General features: G+C 36.5%; 1 protein-coding gene across 1 annotated transcript in view; it reads right to left on the reverse strand.

The window, feature by feature from the left end:
* The window catches only part of RYR2 (ryanodine receptor 2), a 390,151-nt gene that overhangs the window by 197,120 nt on the left and 173,010 nt on the right, over positions 1-20,021 (reverse strand). The window contains exons 7-9 of the mRNA XM_039379059.1: positions 15,312-15,411; positions 12,056-12,152; positions 1,900-1,974 (exon numbers count right to left, since the gene is read on the reverse strand). Of these exons, the coding sequence (XP_039234993.1) occupies positions 1,900-1,974; positions 12,056-12,152; positions 15,312-15,411 (272 nt within the window). The remainder of the gene's footprint in view (positions 1-1,899; positions 1,975-12,055; positions 12,153-15,311; positions 15,412-20,021) is intronic.

Consider the following 20,021-nt stretch of genomic DNA (forward strand, 5'->3'; position numbering starts at 1 on the left):
TTTATTACATTTCAGTGATTAAACTTCTACACCTTTTTAGTTACTGATTCTAAAGAGGCCAGAAGAATGAAAAGGTTTTCACCCTCAACTATTTTCTTTTTTAGACTAGAGCCTCTTCTGTTTAAGTTGAGGGAGCTCTGAGGAAGAAGGAAATACGGAAGTTTTATATCTTAGAAACACATTTCCCTTTTTCTGTCTTCTGCACAGCAAAGTTGGTATACTCCACAAAAGGACATCTAAATCCAGTGTTCTAGTGTTAACTTCTGTTCTCAAGTCAGTAAAATGCAGATCATGAATCTCAGCTATTGTGTTACTGAGTCTGGTAAAATACATGAGTTCTGCACCTTACATATTACTCGTGCTGGGGAGTTGCCTTTTCTCTTGTTTGATTCAATTTTCTCTTGGACCCAAGAGCTATGGACCATAAGAAAAAAAAAGAAAGAAAGAAAAAAGTAGTGCAATTGAGCCATGCCCCTAATTCATCCCTGCAGGATAGAAAAATAGCAACCATGTGCACTTACGTGTAAAGCCTCTTGAGCAGAAAGAATCTTGTGAAGCCATTTCTGACTACTAAAAACATTTTTCTGCAATGTGAGAATATGATCCCTGTCGCCTTTTGAGAAAGAAAGCAATGCTGAGTAATAGTATTTGGCATTCTATGGCACGGAATCTGCACAGGTACACTGCCCAGGCAATTTTTATGGGACTTCTCCACTAAAGAACGGAGTGGAGGAAACATGGTTCCTTTAGAATCATACAATTTTAGCACAATATTATATGTGCAGTCATTCTGGGAAGGACTACAACTTATTGAGAACTTCAGGCATGCATATACTAAGCTACAAATTGAAGCATTTGCATGAATGGTAATGGACTGCAATTCAACAATGAATGTATATAGCTACTACAATATTATACAGGAAATAGGTTGGTGAGGGACTTGCAGGAGAGAGCATTATTCTTGGGATTTTATTTGTTTGGGTTTTCTTCCTGATAAGAAAATCTTGAAAAGAAAGATTACCACTGCCTTTGTTATAGTTGTTTTGACAGATCTTACAATTTCTTTCTGTCATACATGTTCAAACGTTTACCTTTCAAAAATTTGTATAAAATGCCTATTAAAGTGAGATATATCATGGTTGTAACAGATGTTTCTTGAATCTCCAGATTGGTCCAGTACTACTGCTTATTAGGGAATTACACACCATGAGGAAAATAAAAAGCCAGAGATCCTTCCACAGTTTCATTGTTGTCACTGTCTCAAAGTCTATTTTAGTCCAAAGGAAAAATCTCACTGCCCTATCACTGACATTTAACGTCATCCTATTACTAAAATGCACACACAGAAAACAGCATCATTAGAGTGTAACCTTTTCATAAGATGTCCTGATTCAATCTCTAAAAATCAATCATTTATTAGTCTCTAGAAACTGTATCACAAGCACATATTGTAACACTAAGTGCAATTTTACACTGCAATTACCTTAACAAACAAGGCACAATTCCTTACTATCACTCCAACACTTCCAACAATGCATGATAGCATTTTTTTTTGTAAATTTTTTACTTCCAAATGGCTTAAGCAAGTTGGGGGAAAGGGTGTCACACATGAATTTTTAAAAAAAAAATCAGTCCTGTTTATGTATGTATGTGTTAAAAAAGTAAATGGTGAATTCATTCAGTGACAGCTATAACAACATCAAAAAATAATCAAAACATACACATACTCTACAGGAAGTTATTTAATTTTAGTTAAAGTGATATAGAGTATTTTTTAAAGCTTATTTTAGTCTTACTAGTCTGGATTTATCATTATCATTCTGATTTTATAGGATCACTCTTACAATACAAAAAGTGTCTTGTCAAAGGTACTTCTTTTCGGAGATGGATTTTACTTACGCAACTCTTAGAGTCTCTAGTCGCCAAAGGGAACGAGCATGAATGGACACAGCACCACCTTCATAATGGACAGTTCTGAAAACCAAGCAAAGCCACAGACTAAATGCTCAGCAGAATTCATCATACGCGTTTGTTCATTTAATCACACCTCTCATTTTAAGACTGTCAAACAATTATTGCATTTGTCAGATTCAAAGGTTATTAGATTCAAAACCCACCCATCAATTAAACCTTCAGATTTAGTTACTCAAATTTTGTTTTAATTGTCTTTAGCATCCATTATTGTGACATTCATAACAGCAAAGTTTATACAGTGTTTGCTTACACATTTTTCTTAGTGTTTTAAGGACAGAAAATCCAGGGAGGGGGGAGGTGGAAATAATATCAATAGCCTGATAATTAGAATATTTCTAGATTCTAACATAAATATAAATAATTATAAAGATTTGTGATCACTGCATACATCTCCTAAGAAAGGTAGTGTTTTCTCAGAACTTATACTATTAAAATAACTGCAACTTATTACATTGAATTATGAAAACTTACTCAATTAGCACTTTTATTTTATTATCATAACGCCTAAAGTCTTACAACCCCACTGATACAGTTTTCACATATCTCAGATGTTAACAGTTTCCTATTTACAAATTTTTATATGGAATGACCTCTCTAGTTCTAGTTCCTGCATATACCCAAAAATCTAAGTGTCTCTAGAAAACAGTCAATTAAGTCTAAAAAAGGTGAAGGGTCTTTCCTCCATTATTCTACACACAGATAAGTGATCTATATTGGATGCACAAAAGGGCTGAGACTTATGGTCAAGAAAAGCCCTCGGTATGTAACCTCATTTGTCTTAAAAGTAAACATTAAGGAAAGTTAGCATTGCCATTCTAAATGTAGGGAGCCATTCTTTGGATTGCTTCCTGTCTGCGTCTGTATTTCCACCCTATGGTCTTTCCTTTGGGAAAAGAATACAGGAGTCACTTATGCAAAGGAGTGCTGTCACTATGCTTATCAGATCAAGCACATCAGGGAACACTGCCAAAGAATGGCCTAGTTTTATGAATCCTGGAAGAGCTTATAGATTGAGTAAATGTTGCAATCTTCAGCCAAGATCAGGCACTGCCAAAAATAGCTAGAGGCATAACTTTAGGGAATATTAATAATGAAATGGCAGGCATTCCCCAATCTTTGTTAGAAGCAATTTTTTGAGGACTACAAATTTGGAATCAAGTACGTAGTACTTACTAGGCTTTAGCTTCCAAAGTCCTCCTGTAGATATAATATAGAGGGACTGAATGCTTAGCACAGAGGAAAACCCAGCATTGAAAGAGATAGTTCAAAACCGAAAGAAATAGGGAGTTAGAATATGCTTCTTAGTACTATTAAGCATACATGAAACTACAGATGAGCTAAAATCATCTTGGAATATGGTAAAAAGTATTATGGAAATAAACACTTCCAGACACTGCAAAAGAATGAAAACAAATTACATAGGAGAAAAAATTAGTCAAAACCCAAAATAAATACATCTCACTACAATTACAGCACCACTCATACTGTACATTCATGGCCCAGCTATAAATGGAAAGTGTGGCGGATGCTCCATGTAGCAAGAAGAGGCTATGGGTTCATATATAAGTATGTAAAAAAATTCTCCCCTTGACCTTATATCCACTGTTTTCTCCAACCATTATCTTAGCCATTTGCTGAAATGGTTGTGGTACTAGGAGCAGCTGACAGGTATTGGCAATTTGAACGAAATCCAAAGGCCATCTTATTTTTTATTAAAATTTACCTTCATTAGTATAGTAAAATGCAATTGCTAAGCAACCTTTCATTAAGCTGCTTCTCTGTTCAGACGTTCTCTCTGCTCTTCAGGTACTTGTTCAAATTTTTCTTCTGCAACTAACAGACTGAGACTGGCTTTATGTTGTAACATCTCAACAATAACAGATCAGATGTCACCCTGGTCAGTTTTTTTGGGTTGGGACTGGGAGGGTGTGGGCTGTTTGTTTGGGTAGCTTGCGTGGGGGTATTGTTGCTGCGCTTCTTTTCAAAGCTGAAACATTCTGATTACATCCTGGCATATTTCAGTATGAACCTCACTCACAAAAATGCATTGGGAATTCTTGTACTTGCATATCGAATAATACAAAATTTAACAATTTTATTCAGCAGTATTCAAGTCATTAATTGTATGAAAAATCAGGTTGAAGCAAAGGTTTAAATTCACAAAAATGTTTCATTTTTAAGTTGGTAATTTTTTACTTTGCAGGGATAAAGTTCTTTCTCACAGTGGAAACACAGAAACTTTCACCAGTTTCTCAGTCTGATTATTCTTTTAGAACTAGTTTTGGATTACACACAGCAATGGGTAAGTGTAACATTAAACACCTAAAAAACCTCCCATCGTGAACTTAAAAGAATGGCTTCTCATGGGTGAAGTAGTTTTCTTTTATGTGACTATCCATCCATTATTTCCTTTCTCTGTTCCTTTAAGAGGGAACTATCAGTCTTGGAATCATGAGGTAAGATGAGAAAATGGAGAAGAAATAGAAGAGAAGAAATCCTAAAGAAAAACGTGATTTGTTTACCAGAGGAAATAAAAAGGATTCTAGGATTGTCTCTTACTTCCATATGAACGGACAGGTACAGCAACAACAGAGGGAGTAAAGGCTGAAAGACAGTAATAGCACCTTGGGGACAAAAGCCAAAAAGGTAGCAGCAAAGCCTCAGCAAAAGAATAGGTGACAGCAATCTGGAGAGGGACTGAGAAAAAGCTGGTGACTGCAGGGCTAGGGATCAAGGATCCCTACTGGGAAGCAAAAGGAGAAACCTGTAGACTGGAGCCAAGGATGGAGCAACAAGACTTTGTAAGGACAGGAAAGAAGATACATGCTACAAAAAACAAGTTAGCACAGAGCATCAGAATAGGGTGTTAAGCCCTTGTGTTTTTAGCTAGATATTGTCTTTGCTACAGAAAACATGGTAAAGAAAAGGTGGTTTTGAATAAAAGATTTCTTTAGTGAAGGGCAAGTCACTTGGCCTTTACCATAACAGCACGTATACTAACCATTGCCCCAGAGCAGATGAATAAATTCATAACCTAGACCATCTCAAAAGTCTTTCTGCTAAGGAATTGAAAGTTCATTTTTAGCTCCTTTCATTCAAATAAATGTAGTAAACTGCTCCGAGATTGCTCAAACCAACTTCCTTAGTACTTGTTATATATACCATTCGATAGGACGCACCTCATTTCTTTTTATACACTTCTGATGGCAGTTCAGTGTTGGAAAGGAAGGACGATTCATTACATTTGAATCCTCCCTGAAGCTGATAATGGTAAGCCATATCAGATACTGGTACTACTAGGTCAAGTGAAACTGCTTTTTATGACATGAAATTAGTGACAAAAATTCTCTGACTCTCAAGGAGTTACAACCTATTTGCATTCATAGGATGGGAAAAAAAAACTGAGTTACAATGTGCAAAGAAGATGTACATTTGCCAAACAGTAGAGAAAACCCCCACATTACAAAACCTAATGATGAAATTATAAGTCATGTAAATGCACAAGGAAAGTGCAAATAACAGCAGAAAAAGTGAGGATAACAAGAAGCTAAAATGAGCGTTCATCTTCCTCAAAGCTTGAGATAACTTGTATCTTCAGAGCCATACACATAAGACTAATTCTTGATGGGTTTCTTCTATTTTTTCCAAAACACTTCATCCACATATTCTACATGTATAGATTAAGGGTATTAACCACTTTTATTTCAAAATAAAATATCTACAAGTAATTCAGAACCTTTGAGACTTTTCAGTTAATCTTTATTATAAACCTTATAGTCAGGTTGGTGTAATGAAGTCATTTTTTGGTCTGACCTATGACGGTAGGTTAATCATCCTTTTCCTGACTACGTCATTCTTCTATTTAATTCTCCTTAATACAAACTAGCGTTGGGATGGGCCCTGAGGAGAAGCCATATGAGGAGTGGCTGATGTCACTTGGTCTGTTCAGTCTGGAGAAGAGGAAACTGAGGGGAGACCTCACTGGAGTCTACAACTTCCTCATGATGGGAAGAAGAGGGGCCAACACTGATCTCTTCTCTGTGGTGACCAGTGAAAATACCCAAGGGAATGGCCTGAAATTGCATCAAAGCAGGTTTAGGTTGGATATTAGAAAGAGGTTCTTTACCCAGAGGTGGTTGGGTACTGGAACAGACTCCCCAGGGAAGTGGTCACAGCACCAAGCCTGCCAGAGCTCAAGAAGCATTTGGATGATGCTCTTGGGCCCATGGTGTGATTCTTGGGAATGTTCCTGTGCGGGGATAAGGGTTGGACTCAACGATCCTTGTGGGTCCCTTCCAATGCAGAAAACTCTGGGATTCTGTGATTTGCCTCACAGCGCCCGGGTCGTGGGTGCAGCACCAGGGACAGCGCCATGGCCCCGGCGGGACCAGCCGCCTGGGAACCGATCCTGCTCTCCTCGGCTTGCTCTTGGCACTCTCCTCCAGCTCTCTGAGAGGAGATGCACAGGCAAAGTGAGGGTAAACATCAAAAAGAAAGCTCGATATTTGAATCTATCATCTCCAACTACAACAATAAATTAATTATATAGGTTTAAAATAGACTACCATGTATCAAACCCCCTGGAGAACCATTATTGAATTCATATTCTTATTAAAGTATTGTTGGGCAGAGAGAGGGCAATCACTTCAGTGAAATTCATTGACTAAAAATGGGCATTAAATGAGGTTAAAATAAATTACATTAAATGACAGTGTTTTGATACTGCCAAAGTAGTCTTGGTTAAAGAACTTGTAAATCCTAAATTCCATAGCAAGAAAATAATGGAGTAAATCTCAGTAGCTTGGAATGAATCAGGGTGCCATAAAGAACAATGGTGTACCTGATTTATACAAAAATTAATAAATCCAAATAAGATGTCAAAGTTCAAGTGAAAGAAATTGTTCCACTCCTCTCAGTGACAGGCAAAGTTGTTCTGGTTTTAGTTTGAAAAATCAGTCACTTAAGACCATCACTATTCAAGGCTCAGGGTGTGGGGGGAAAGGTTATTGATTTATGCTGGGTGAAAACTTTCTGAGTTCACATTTCAGTCATAAATAATCCTCCACACATGCCAGATCCCAGCCTTTCTGGGGTATGACAGACCTCATTAGTTCATAATGCCATAACAAAGACTGTTGGAAGAGAATAGCATAAAGTGAACAGAAGCGGAGATTGGCTAAGTCATAATGATTTTGACCTTCATCATTTTAAAACCCTGTCCATCTCTGAGACTAACACGAAATGTTCAATGCCATTTCCAAAAGCCTTAACGTAATACGTTTCACCCAAAGAAAGTCTCAAAGGTAAGAATGACAAAACAGTTTCTGAAATTAGGCTTCACTTATACATTCCCTCATGAAGGCCTATTCCAACCCAAATGATACTTTGAAAAGCCAGGAGCACTTTGCTCTCTCTCACAGGTAATTGCTTTCTGCAACAATATATTTCTGAAGGTTCCAAATTGCACTGCAGTCATCACTTTGAAATACATATTGCAAATCAAAATGCAAAGTAGTTGCAATGGGAAAATTCATGGTTCCCTTCTAGACTGGGAACTGAATATCAAAGCCCAACTCCTGTGTAGTATTTCAGTTCTAAAAGAATATGAAAGATGGTGGTATAATAAAAAGTAAGCATCACAAACCAATTAGAAAAAAAACTCATATTTTTTTTACATACTTCTACTACTATCTGCTATTACCTTTTTCAGGGGGAGTTCTAAGAAAAAAAACGGAATAACAAAGAAAAAACAACAACACACAGAAACAAAAAAAAATCCTCCAAAACCAGAAGGCAATAAAAAACTCTACAGTCATGCCTGAATTAATAACCAGCTGACATTTCTACAGGAAAATAAAAATGACACACATAATACAGCAGTGGCAATATTGTAAAATAATTCCACTTAATTGACATATAAAAAAAAGGGGGAGCTGTTGACTGATTGAATTGTGATGAATTTATTATGAACACTTTTAATTAATTTTTTTTAATTAAAAAAATGAAACAATGGAAAACAATTTCACAGAACAACTTCAATGTACACCTGCTCTAACTATCAACTTCCATCACAATTAGAATAAATTTATTCATTCCTTTGATATTATAAATTCAAATGTGAAGACTCAATACTATAATTGCCAAATAACAGGGTTAAAAAAAAAAGTGTCACAATTTCAACAAGAAAAGATTTCAAAGGAAAGCAAAGACTATTCCAAAGTACCTGTAATACAAAAAGTGATTTAAATCTTCTGCTGGATAAACACAAAGAATCCTCCACCCAAAAAAGAAGTATTAAAAATTATTAAAAAATTTCTCCTGTATGAAACTGGAGGGAAAGAGTGGAAAAGGAGACTACACAGTCCTTTATTTAAAGGAAAAAAACTTTTTATAAATAGAGGAAACCCTTGTGGGTCTGCCTCATTCCTACTGACAGACTGCTTATATGGGCTCATATGACAGAAGCCAGACCACCAACCACATGGACAGAGAGTGGAGGAAAAAGAGTGAAGATAAATATGAACTCCCAGCTACTGTGCTGCTGCAGAAGTTTGCCCTGTCTTTAAAGATAGATAGAAACCAAAGTAGCCACCACAGGAACACCAAGTTAATTACAGTATGCCTTCACTTAACTACCTATACCCATATTTATTTTTTTAATCTACATGGAAATACTTCTGAAATTTGAATTGAAGAGCTCCAAAAACAACACTGTAAATTTAGGTCTAGCTTGCTAGAGATAACTAAGGCATTTTAAAGAATAAGGACACAGTTTAAGGATTCTATGCACAAGTCTTAAACCAGCTGCCTTAAACCTACAACATACCTAACTAGAATATGCAGAAAATTATATTTAATTCAGTGAAATTACACATACTTAACCTTTTGTCAGTTTCGTTATTGCTCTTTATGTGGGTCAGTGACTGAAACTATCAGGGTCATGTCCACCCTGCCTGTGGCATTTTAAAAATAATACCACTTTTTTCCTCTAGTGTAATATCAAGTAACCAACATATTGCCACAAACTTCTCTATTTGCACTGCTTCCATTTGGAACGTTTTCTAGTAGCAAACTATGTCTAGCAACTTCAGGGAGGATCTACTTGAAACTGCTTCCTAAGGAAAAGTTAAGTTTCTGACTTGACACCAAAGTCCCTCTGCCACAAATACAATGATTCCGTCCTACCCTCTAGTGATCGCAGTAGCACAATCTAAGGACCACATGGAAGGACACACAGGCTCAATAATCAAGCAAGGAAACACAGTATACACTCAGAAAAAATTGTGAGACGTAGAATATAATTTTATAAGCTTTTTATGTGACTAATTCTGCCACTGTATTAGGCCTCTTCCAGCGCAGATTTGGATAACCTTGCCTCAGAGGAGGCTTTGTTACTTACTGTAATCACAAACACAGTATCTGCACTGTCACTGCTTCATAAATCTCCACTGTTCTGATGGTATAAACTCTCACATATACATAGAGTATAAACATCTTGAGAACGTGTGTTTTATTTTGAACTTCTGGTATTCTTTGAAACACTTTTATTCTCAAATTTATGCAACTGTATCAACGTTTGAAGAATAGAGTTAAACAGCAGTTAGTTTTGGAAACTGCCTAGGAGGATCCTTCACATCTAAACTATTTATTTATTTCCTGGAATAGATACCAGGTGACATGATAGAATAAAACTGTTATTTTAGTACTGTCCGATCTTTTATTTATTTGAAAAGGCATAAAGAGAAGGCCTCTGAAGAAAAATAAAAATGAGACAGAGGAACTAATGAGTCACAACAGGTGTGAACTTCTCAGTGCTTTTTTATGCTGTCATTCTACAGAGCAGAGCTGTTCTTCAGGCATACGCTGGAACAAAACAAACCAATCAAAATAATCTATCACCAGATTATTTCAAAAGGAAATGACACGATAATACAGAATTACTGTACTCTAAATATATCATACCTAACCATGTCTTATGCGCAAAAGTTACAGAACTTAAATTGAAATGAAAGACAAAATAATTTATCTTACAATTTCCCACCTGCCAAAGTTACATGTATTTTTAATATAATTGTACCAGCTGTTGAATCCTATCAATCAAAATAAGGTATGCGCGCATACTGAAAAGTGAAAGGAGCCACAAATTATTTTGAATAGGCAACAGTCCTAAATAGAGAAAGAAGTATAGAGTTTTTAAGTAATAACTAAATTTACTAATAATTTAAGAGAAAGCGTGGGGCACAGAGCGATTATACCTAACTCCATACAATTAAAAGTAATCATAGATTATATTCTAAGTTTATTATTTAAAAAAATATTTCAGAAAAGCAATAGAAAAACGTGAGAAAAGTAAAATATGAAAAACAACAAATTTATTTTTATTTTGCTTGTTTATTAAAGAAAGATCCTGAACAACAAGTAAATTTTAGAATATCAAATCTGTTTTTATGAAGCACTGAGAAGCAACGTTTCTCAGTATTGCTATCAGGATATATAAAGGCAAAGACATACATACTATTTGTTGCCTACTAGCTCTGCTTCTTTTGGGGTATTAGACAGATATGGGGAAGGCAGAAAGAATTACAGAACACTGCTGACACAGCAGAAAGAAATACAATTATCTGATCTGTCTACAGCCTGTCCTGCAGCTTAAGAAATGAACCATATTCTTCCCGTGTTATAGGACAGAAAGATGCATCATGTGAATGCACAAGCAGATCAGAGCAATTTTTTAATTTGCAGCTTCACTCTCCATTACTGTGGTTTAGGTATAATGTTAGTCTTATTGAAAAGAGACAGATTTTTAGTGTGTTCTTAAGAACTGAAGTTCATTACTGAAGTGCTTGATCGCCCTATAAATCTGTAGGTACAATGCAACTAAAATTTTTTAAAGGAATTTTGCAGGATTTAGACCGAATAAGTAGCAAACACTATAGGATCCTATTTATCACCTTAAATTTTCATCACTTTCAGGCTGAGAATAATAATAGCAGTGATAAACTCCAAGCTGTAATGTATATCACATGGTAACTAAAAATAAAACATGAACTGATCACATTTTAAGTATCAGCATTTTGAACTCTCTTCTGCATTCAAAAACTATTCCCTTGTCTAAAAATGGTAAATATCCAGGAAGGGTTGGTTAGCAGCCGTATAAGAAAATTCTAAATTATTTCTTATTAATATTTAAAAAATTACAGAAAATTTTTGCAGAAAATATTTGACACAAAATATTTTATGAGGCCTTCCAGAGTCTTGTCCTTATCATTACAAATAAGAATAAAATAGAATAAAAAATACATCTCTATTTGCAAACCAAGAAAACTAATTTTAAAATGAATGAATAGCACTTTCCTTGTCATGGAAATGAAGTTATCCAACATGCTGCATTAAACAAACTAATCCAAAATATAATTCAGCAACGTTTAGGCTGAAGGTAGGAATAAATTATATGACACTGCCCTACCAAAAAGAAGCTTTGGGCATATTGTATTAGAGCACATAAGAAGGAGACTGATTCATCCATGCAATCACTCCACTGAGACATGCCACTTACGGTGTCAGTCTTCTCACTATTTGGATTTTTTAGTTAACAGAGAGAGACTCATACTGAGTTGTCCTCATTCCTCTACTTCCTTTCTAGGATTTCTCGAGTTAAGAAAATAACCACAAATTAAGTTCTAGACTGCCGTGACAGCTAGACCTAAGATCAATACTCAGAACAGCAGCCTTGAAGGACTGGGAAGTAATCATACATGCCCTGTCCTGAGGAATTTTTTGTGACTATAGAAAAAATCCAGCAGTAAAAAACCAACACATTTCATTCACAGGGCTTTTAAATCAGTAAAGATGACAACAGATGATCAAAAATCACTATTGCTAATACATCTGGTGAGCGAAACGAGACATGAACAATACTGAAAATACAAAAGGTTCATGTCTAAAGTTTGTCTCAACAATATTCATTCTTATGAGTAATATATCTCATCACAACATCCTCCAAACATCTGGATATCAGTGACACCTAATACTGATTCAGCAACATTTGTTATTATTATTCTCTTATAAGCTGGAAACCTACCTTCTTTGTTCTTCTCCGTGTTCACCCGAAGGGACTGTCAAACATTCATCCATGTGACCATGCAATAACCTCAGAACATCCCCTCCTATCAGGTATCCTTGAATAAAGGGAGAAAATCAAGGGCATTTGTATAAACATAGCACCACATGAAACTATAGTTCGAACTGTAATAAATACAATTTATTTATTTCATTTTTTCTGTTGGCATTTTATGTTACTTGAAAAAGAGAATCAGAAGAAGAGGAAGATATCTCATACCCTGAGGAGCCAGTTGAACATTTTCAAGTGAGAAAAGCTCCAACTCAGCAAGTAGCAAAGGGTGGATCAGGATAAAGAGGAGCCAGAGATGGGACCCTACAGAGTTTCCGCAACTCAGAAAAAGACTGAGCCAATGGAAACAAGGAAGCAACTACTCCTCCCTCAGATGAAAACATAAAGTGGGAAACTTCCATGTTACCTACTCACTTTGCTTTTGATTTAAGGATTCCAGTTTATATATTAACATAACAAAGATTGATTTAGTTAGTTCATTACTTTTAAAACCGTTTTTTGGAGTATTTGGAGTTTTCTGTGAGAAAAACTTTTGGGACAATCTCTAAGCTCTGCTTGACAGAGATTCACAACCAACAGTCATGATTTATTTGGACTCCAAAAGGAAACTCCTATACTGCCAATACCTCCACTGCACATGCAAGTTCAGAGCCAAACACTTGGCTTTACAGTGTACATGTGTGTTCACAAATTAAGGCACAGAGTATACACATAGCATCACAATATTTGAAGTTCCAGGACATGGCAACCAGAAGCTGAAAATAAGGCCATAATTCTAACCAGTAAAGATGTTAATAAAATAGAAGCTTTTTCATTGGTCTTTTTGCATCAGGATATGACATTAAAAAGAAAGATAATTTTGTGTTATCGTACAAATATTGTTTTATAATCTAATACTAAGACTTAGTAGATTTTAAGCACAAATCAACAGTATTTTTGCAGTCGGACAAGATAAATGTAAACACATGTTTCCTAAACTCACATTCCCTTCTCACTAAAACTGGTTAATATAAAATTCTGCATTTGAGTGGGATATGGTAACATAATTCCTTGGGTTTACTGTTATAGCAAAAGGATTTTTAAAAAAACTTACTGGAATAAAATTTTGAAACAATGTCAAGTAATGCATTCTTGATTTTGACACAGAGGAGGACAGTAGTTTCATACATTAATTTGTACATGGACCTGTGTCAATATAATTTTGGAGATGTTCTGCCCTGAGTAGCTTTTTAGGTTTTGTTTTGTTTTTAAAAAGGCCTCCATTAAATTCACAGTACAGAATTAGCAGAACTACTTGATCTGACTCTAAAGCTATGTTTTGATTTCAACAATAAATTGACTCCTGCATAAGCCAGTTTTACAGATATGCATGCAAAAAGAAATTATATTCTTTAACTACTTCAAATATCCCAGTTCATTTTACAAACTAATTATCCATTATTTTCACTTCAAAGTAATTTCATTTAACTTTTTAATCTGTTTTTAATGGGAAGTTTTGATTAAGAGAGGGTATTGTAGCATAGTTATTCCTATATATCAGTATTTTATTTATGAATATGACGAAGTATTTGACAGATATTAACAAAAATAAGGTTTTTTTCTTCTTCCTTCATTTTGAGGTAATTTTCTGCAGTTCGGCTACTGTTTTTCTGAGGCATAGAGAGTAAGGCCTTACACATTAAGTGTCAAATTTACTCTCCCTTCACAACAGGACTACTTTGATTACAGGAACGTTTGCCAGCTTTGCTAGAATAAGGCCTTTGCTCTAATCCTTTCTGACACTAGCCAGCTGATCTTCTCTAGAAAACATACTGCTTAACAAAGATAATGACTATACTTGAGGAAAGTGAAAACATAAAGGCATAGCAACAAAGAAAAAGCAAATAGACAGAGAAATGCACAGTTACAAAAATCATATTACATCATTTTCACATTATTTCCTGGGGATATAAGTACACAACATGACACCATATCATTGAGGATTTTTTTTTCTCTAAGAGACAGGCAGGTCTCGCTAGTGAGGTTCACCAGGCAAAGATGTGGCACAGCACAGATCTGGGTCTCAGCTCATAAACCATACTGGGGTTATTAACAAGAATGACACATCAGTGCTGGCAGAAGTGGGAGGATGAGGAGAATGGAGTTTATAGGAAGGAGCAACAGGAAAAGGTTTTCTCTTCTCCTCAACGGAAAGGTTTTCTCCATAAAGTTTTGGACACTGTCAAGAAATGTGCTAGCATTCTTTAGTAATGGTTTGTACTAGAAACCATGTCAGAGAATATGAATGTGCAAAGTGATTCTCATATGCAAAACCAAAATGAGTATATAGAAAGGAGATTTTGGCAGTGCTGTCCCTAAAATCTGAATGACAAAAGGTGCAAGAACATTCCACAACTGAATTTTAAAATATGCCAGATAAAAATAACTGATGTGAAATTTCAGTGTATTGCCTTTTATAAAATAGTATCATAAAATCCCAAGATATAAGCAAAGAAAGGACCTGCAGCTTTAGCCTTCTTAAGGTTCTATTACAACACCCACTCAAAACAATCAGTCTGTAGAAAACTAGAAATCATTAGGCTTTACACTGTGACAGACTTCTCAGAAAAAGACAGTTGTTTTCTCCTTCTCTGTGGAGTCAGCACGGCACAAATTCCTTGTCATTTCAATGTCAAAAAATTCATTAAAAAAACTCCTTCCTAATTCCTTAATAAAATAAATAATTCTTGAAAGCTGTTCTCTTTCTGTCTTTCCCCTCATTTTGTTTTTCTTCCCAACCATAGCTACCCACAAAACCATTCCCCATCTTTACTCTTAGGATTTCACATCCTGCTTCCAAGCCTCTCACCCATTTTTTACACAGTCTCAGGAACATGTAACTATGACTGCATACATCAGAATAATGTTAAATAATATTTTAAACCAGGACCAAAAGCCATTTAAAAAAAATGTGAAGAATATTATCATACCTTTATCAAAATGAGATTTGAATTAGCTGTTCAGTATTCAGTAAAAATATGTAGAAAATTATCACTGTAACTTTCAGTATAACCTTCCCTCTATTTTCAGAACATTAGTATATTTATTTATTATTTTGAATGTTTACATAAGAGAAACCCACTCCCTCACTTGGCATAATAATTTGATTTTTAAAGTATTTCATTTACCATGAGTCTTTCAATAATTAAAGTTGAGTCAATCTTACCTTGGGCAACTTCACTTCCTGAACTGATCGGTGCTACACTCCAGAGTGTCTGCTGGAAGGCTGCATCAACGTGTAAGCTACCATTGCCATAAGAGAGATGCTAAAACCAGGAAAGACAGAGGCTTTTGATTGGGGTTAATTAAAAAATCTCATTACAGTATACAATAATAGTATCAAACACTCTTCTTTCTTTCATACATAAATTTTTCCCATTGACAGTGTAAGTAAACACAAAGTTAGACCTGGGTACCCTTCAAGAGACACTAGAAATAAAGCTGGAACAGTAATGGCATATTTGCTTCAAAAAAAACATACAAGAACAGTACAGAACAGTCAGTTGCTTGGTGTCTTAGACCACAGCACACACTGAAGAGATTATTGTTAAATGTTGCAGGGTTCTTATACTTGTGTTCTTCCTTCTATACATAATGGGGTTTTCCACAAAGTTTGAATATTGGGATATGACATTAACCTGTATTTCAAGTGTAACTCACCACTTGAATATTTCTTGTAGGCCACTGGTTTCCTAAAACTGCCATCAGACCAAAGAAATTAAGTAAGCAAACTGCTGACTTTGTAAGGTACTTAAGAGAGTTCACAAAATATATTCTTGTACAAAGTTTTCAGGATCTAGGCAAATCTGAAATGATCTTTCCCTGAAAGACTCGCTTCCTACCAAAGCATTCAATAGATGACTTTCCTTTGCTCCATTACTCCCTATCTTCTGCCAATGTTGCAGGTCTTTACAATAAGTGCCACAGGTGCTTTTTCTTCTCAGAATTCCTTGTGTGTGTGTGTGTTTTTCCAGCTAGTTCAGTAACATTATTGTCTCAGAAATTCTTATCTCAAAGCATATTTTATTGCATCCATACAAAATCCTTTGTCCCACACTCACAGTCATTTCCTTTGATACACTGTCAATGCCAAACAATATAACATTACATAAGATTATGGAAACAAGTGTTCTGTGAATAAGCACCTCTTTTGAAGTATACTGTTTATCCTTATTAGGTAATAATTTTTCAAGTGCAGTAACATTTAGATACTTCTATCAGAACTCTATTTTAAACTACTGGACAGTAACTGTTTATAGAGTAGTATATAGTCCCTGTTTTCATGTGTCGTGACCAAAATTAACAACTTCTGGATAAAATAATTAATGATAAAAAAAGACAAAAATCTCAATGGAGGTCAGAAGAAGGTAGATTCCCAATGACATTTGAAGAGTTCTTCTATCTTCCTACATGCACATATTCTAGCTGTACAGCAGTACAAGAAAAAGCACATCAGTTCATTTAGAAGGTTCCCATAAGAGTTAATGGCATACAAATAAGTCATCTCACAAAAGTCATGTTTACACTGTACCAGTGTTACTCAGTATATGTAATAGAGAACATTAATGAACAAACCAAGTTTTCGCTTCTTGTTTTGCCCTTACTGCAGTTATATAAAATACTGAATGGCAGAACAGGATGGGAGATTAGACTTGCAGTACAGCTCCAGTCCCGTTTTTGCCCTGTGGGCCTTAATTTTGTTAGGTTTCCTCTGAGATCACTACATCAATCCAGTTAGTGACAATGAGGAATTCAACCATTAGAGCAAAGCAGGAATATACTTTTTGAGGAAAACTTGTCATTCATGACCACAACAGCAGAGGTATACCTCTGCAATTCCCTTCTTCCCTTCACTTCCCTGGGTTCCTTGTGGTTTTCTTAAATTTACAATTGACAGCAGGTATCCTGCCATTTACAATTCCATAAACTATGGTGTACATCCCTGGGAACCATTCACAGAAAGCAATAAAAGGGAGCTTTAACCATGTAGATAAAATAGCCTGTCAATGAATATCAAGGATTCAATTATACAACATGTATCAAAAAAATCCCAGAAGTTAAGTGATGGCAGTTATTTATCCTGGCATAACCTAACTTTTCAGTGCTATACTTTAACAATCTCAACATTGTTTCAAAGCAATCCACTCTTTGTCTGTAACTTCCTGGTTACAGACTGCTTGGCCTTGTACATTCACCACAATAAAGCTATCCAAATGAAACAAATTCCAGAATGCAATGTCCAGGATGTGGACATGACACACTGATGATGTCTCCCTATGTACTACACAGATCTTTGCTGGCTGGCATATCAGAGTATGTGGCAAAAGCAGCACGTTACCATCATTGGTGAGGACCATACACATAGTGCATCTTTTGGGTATGCAGTAACAACATATGCAGAGTAGAAATATGTTGGGTTTAGGAATCTTGCTGTCTATTCCAGTATTGATATGGGTCTTTCCCACTACAGGCAGGGTGTCTAAACCAAATATTATTTTTTTCTGCACTGGTGCCTAGGCTCAAACAAAAAGCTAGGTTTGCCTTTTCTACTAATAGACCGATAATCCCCTAAACCAGCACTTAACCTCTTTTCAGAATTAAATAATGTTATTTTATGAATAAGGGTTAACACTACAGTCTACATGCAAATTCTTAAGGATAAACTCCCAGACTCAAATCTCTGAGGATACTACAGGTTTCCCAACTTAACTTAACGGCATATTTTAAACTCTGCTCTGCACTGCTCTGCAGAAAAGTAACATAATCACAACTCAGTCCCTAGGTCTTCAAGAAGAACACAAGCTCACTGAAGAGCTCAGAAATCAGATGGTAATTTCCACAAGAACCCTCCAGCAGTGATTGCAGCAGCATAGCTGAATTTACAATAGCTCTGAATAATTAGATGATATATTTTAAATTTCACAGTCTGCATGAAAAATTCTGTTCTCCGAAAAATGCATGTGCACAAAGAGAAAAATGTAAAGAAAGGAAAACTTTTGCTTCAGGCTTCCTCTTGGCTAAGGTGTGTCAATACTGACAGTTTATCTATCAATATGTATTTCCATTTGCAGTTTGATGACTCTGCCTTCAATCTGAGGCCATTCCAAAAAGCGAGAATAGCATAAGAAAAAAATAAAGACAGACTATTTTCTTCTTCTACTGTTTGTTAGATTTTGAGAAACATGTACAAAACAGGAAATTCCCAGGATGCTTAAGTACTGCACACAACAGCATCATCAACCATACTCCTTCAGATCTGTCAGTACCAGCAGGTGTAGAGATAGATGGAGGCTATTTTCTTTCCTGTACACAGAGACTCTGACTGCCCTTGCTATTTCCCCTTTCTCGCTAACTGACTTGAAATAACTACAATGATCAGAACAAAAAAAGCAGTTTCAAGCCATTTAGGCACCTATCCTCAATGACCCAAGAACCTCTGAGATGTTCCAAGTCTTGAACAGACACCATTCCCACAACAGGTTATCGTGGCTAGGCTTCGCAAACGAAGACTTGGGAAAGGCTCTATCCACATTTGTTACAAGCACGCTGGTGGTTAATGAAGCCAATACGAGATAGACATGTCCGACTGCAAAAGGTACAGTAGAAAGATTCCTTAGGTGGTATATTCTGCAAGACACAATTCTTTCTGCATTGCCTTTTCTCCTCAAGGGTGATTCTGCGTGCTTTCTCAAAGGCATCAGCAGCGTTATAGATGGTGTGGCTCCAGACCTCCTGATTGGAGGCTAGAGTAGATCAGTTATGTTGATCAATATGGCCAAGGCTGAGATGTTGTTTCAGGGAGTCCTTGTATCCCCTCTTCAGGGCTCCTCTCATGTGGCAGCCGGTGGCAAGTTCACCATAAAGTACAATCTTAGGGAGGCGGTGGTCCTTCATCCTGGAGACATGTCCTGCCCAACGCAGCTGTGTCCTCAGCAACATGGCCTCAATACTTCTGACTGCTGCTTGTTCTAGAACAGATGTATTGGTCACATAATCTAGTGGATGTTTAGGACTGTATGGAGGCAGCGTTGATGGAAGCGTTCTAGGAGACCCAGTTGGTGGTGGTAGATGACCCATGATTCGGAACCAATAAGAGAGTAGACAGCACTACAGTTTTGTAAATACTGATCTTGGTGCTTTTCTTCAAGTGTTTATTACACCATACTCTTTTATGGAGTTTTCCAAAGGCATTATATGCCTTTGCTAACCTGTTGTCTATCTCCCCATCAATCTTAACATCCGAGGAGATGAGGCTACCTAGGTAATTAAACTGCTGGACTGATTTGAGCTCTGATTGGCCAATGGTGATGTGGGGATGATGGAAGACTTCCTGAGGTGCAGGTTGATAGAGAACTTCTGTCTTCTTTAAGCTGACTTCCAGCCCAAAGAGTTCAGCAGCATCTGCAAAGCAGGATGTTAAACGCTGCAGAGCTGCTTCTGTGTGGGCAACAAGGGCGGCGTCATCAGCATAAAGCAGCTCCCGGACAAGATGATTTAAGGTCTTGGTGTGGGCCTTCAGTTCCCGTAGGCTGAAAAGGTTTCCACCAGTACGGTATTGAATGTAGATACCGTCCTGATCATTGAGGTCTGCAGTGGCCCTTTGGAGCATCATGCTGAAAAAGACTGTGAATAGGGTAGGAGCGAGAACGCAGCCTTGTTTCACACCATTCTTTATTAGAAAGGGCTCAGAAAGTGCATTGCCATATCTGACCTGGCCGTGCTGATCCTCGTGGAGTGAGATGATCATTATAAGGAACTTGAGGGGACAAACTAAACATTCCAAAATCTGCCATAGACCTTTTCTGCTCACAGTATCGAAAGCCTTGGTGAGGTCAACAAAGGTTACATAGAGACCTTTGTTCTGTTCCCTACACTT

The sequence above is a fragment of the Pipra filicauda genome, unplaced genomic scaffold, assembly GCF_003945595.2.
Source record: "Pipra filicauda isolate LSUMZ 115617 unplaced genomic scaffold, ASM394559v2 scaffold154_size2910363_pilon, whole genome shotgun sequence".
Lineage (NCBI taxonomy): Eukaryota > Metazoa > Chordata > Aves > Passeriformes > Pipridae > Pipra > Pipra filicauda.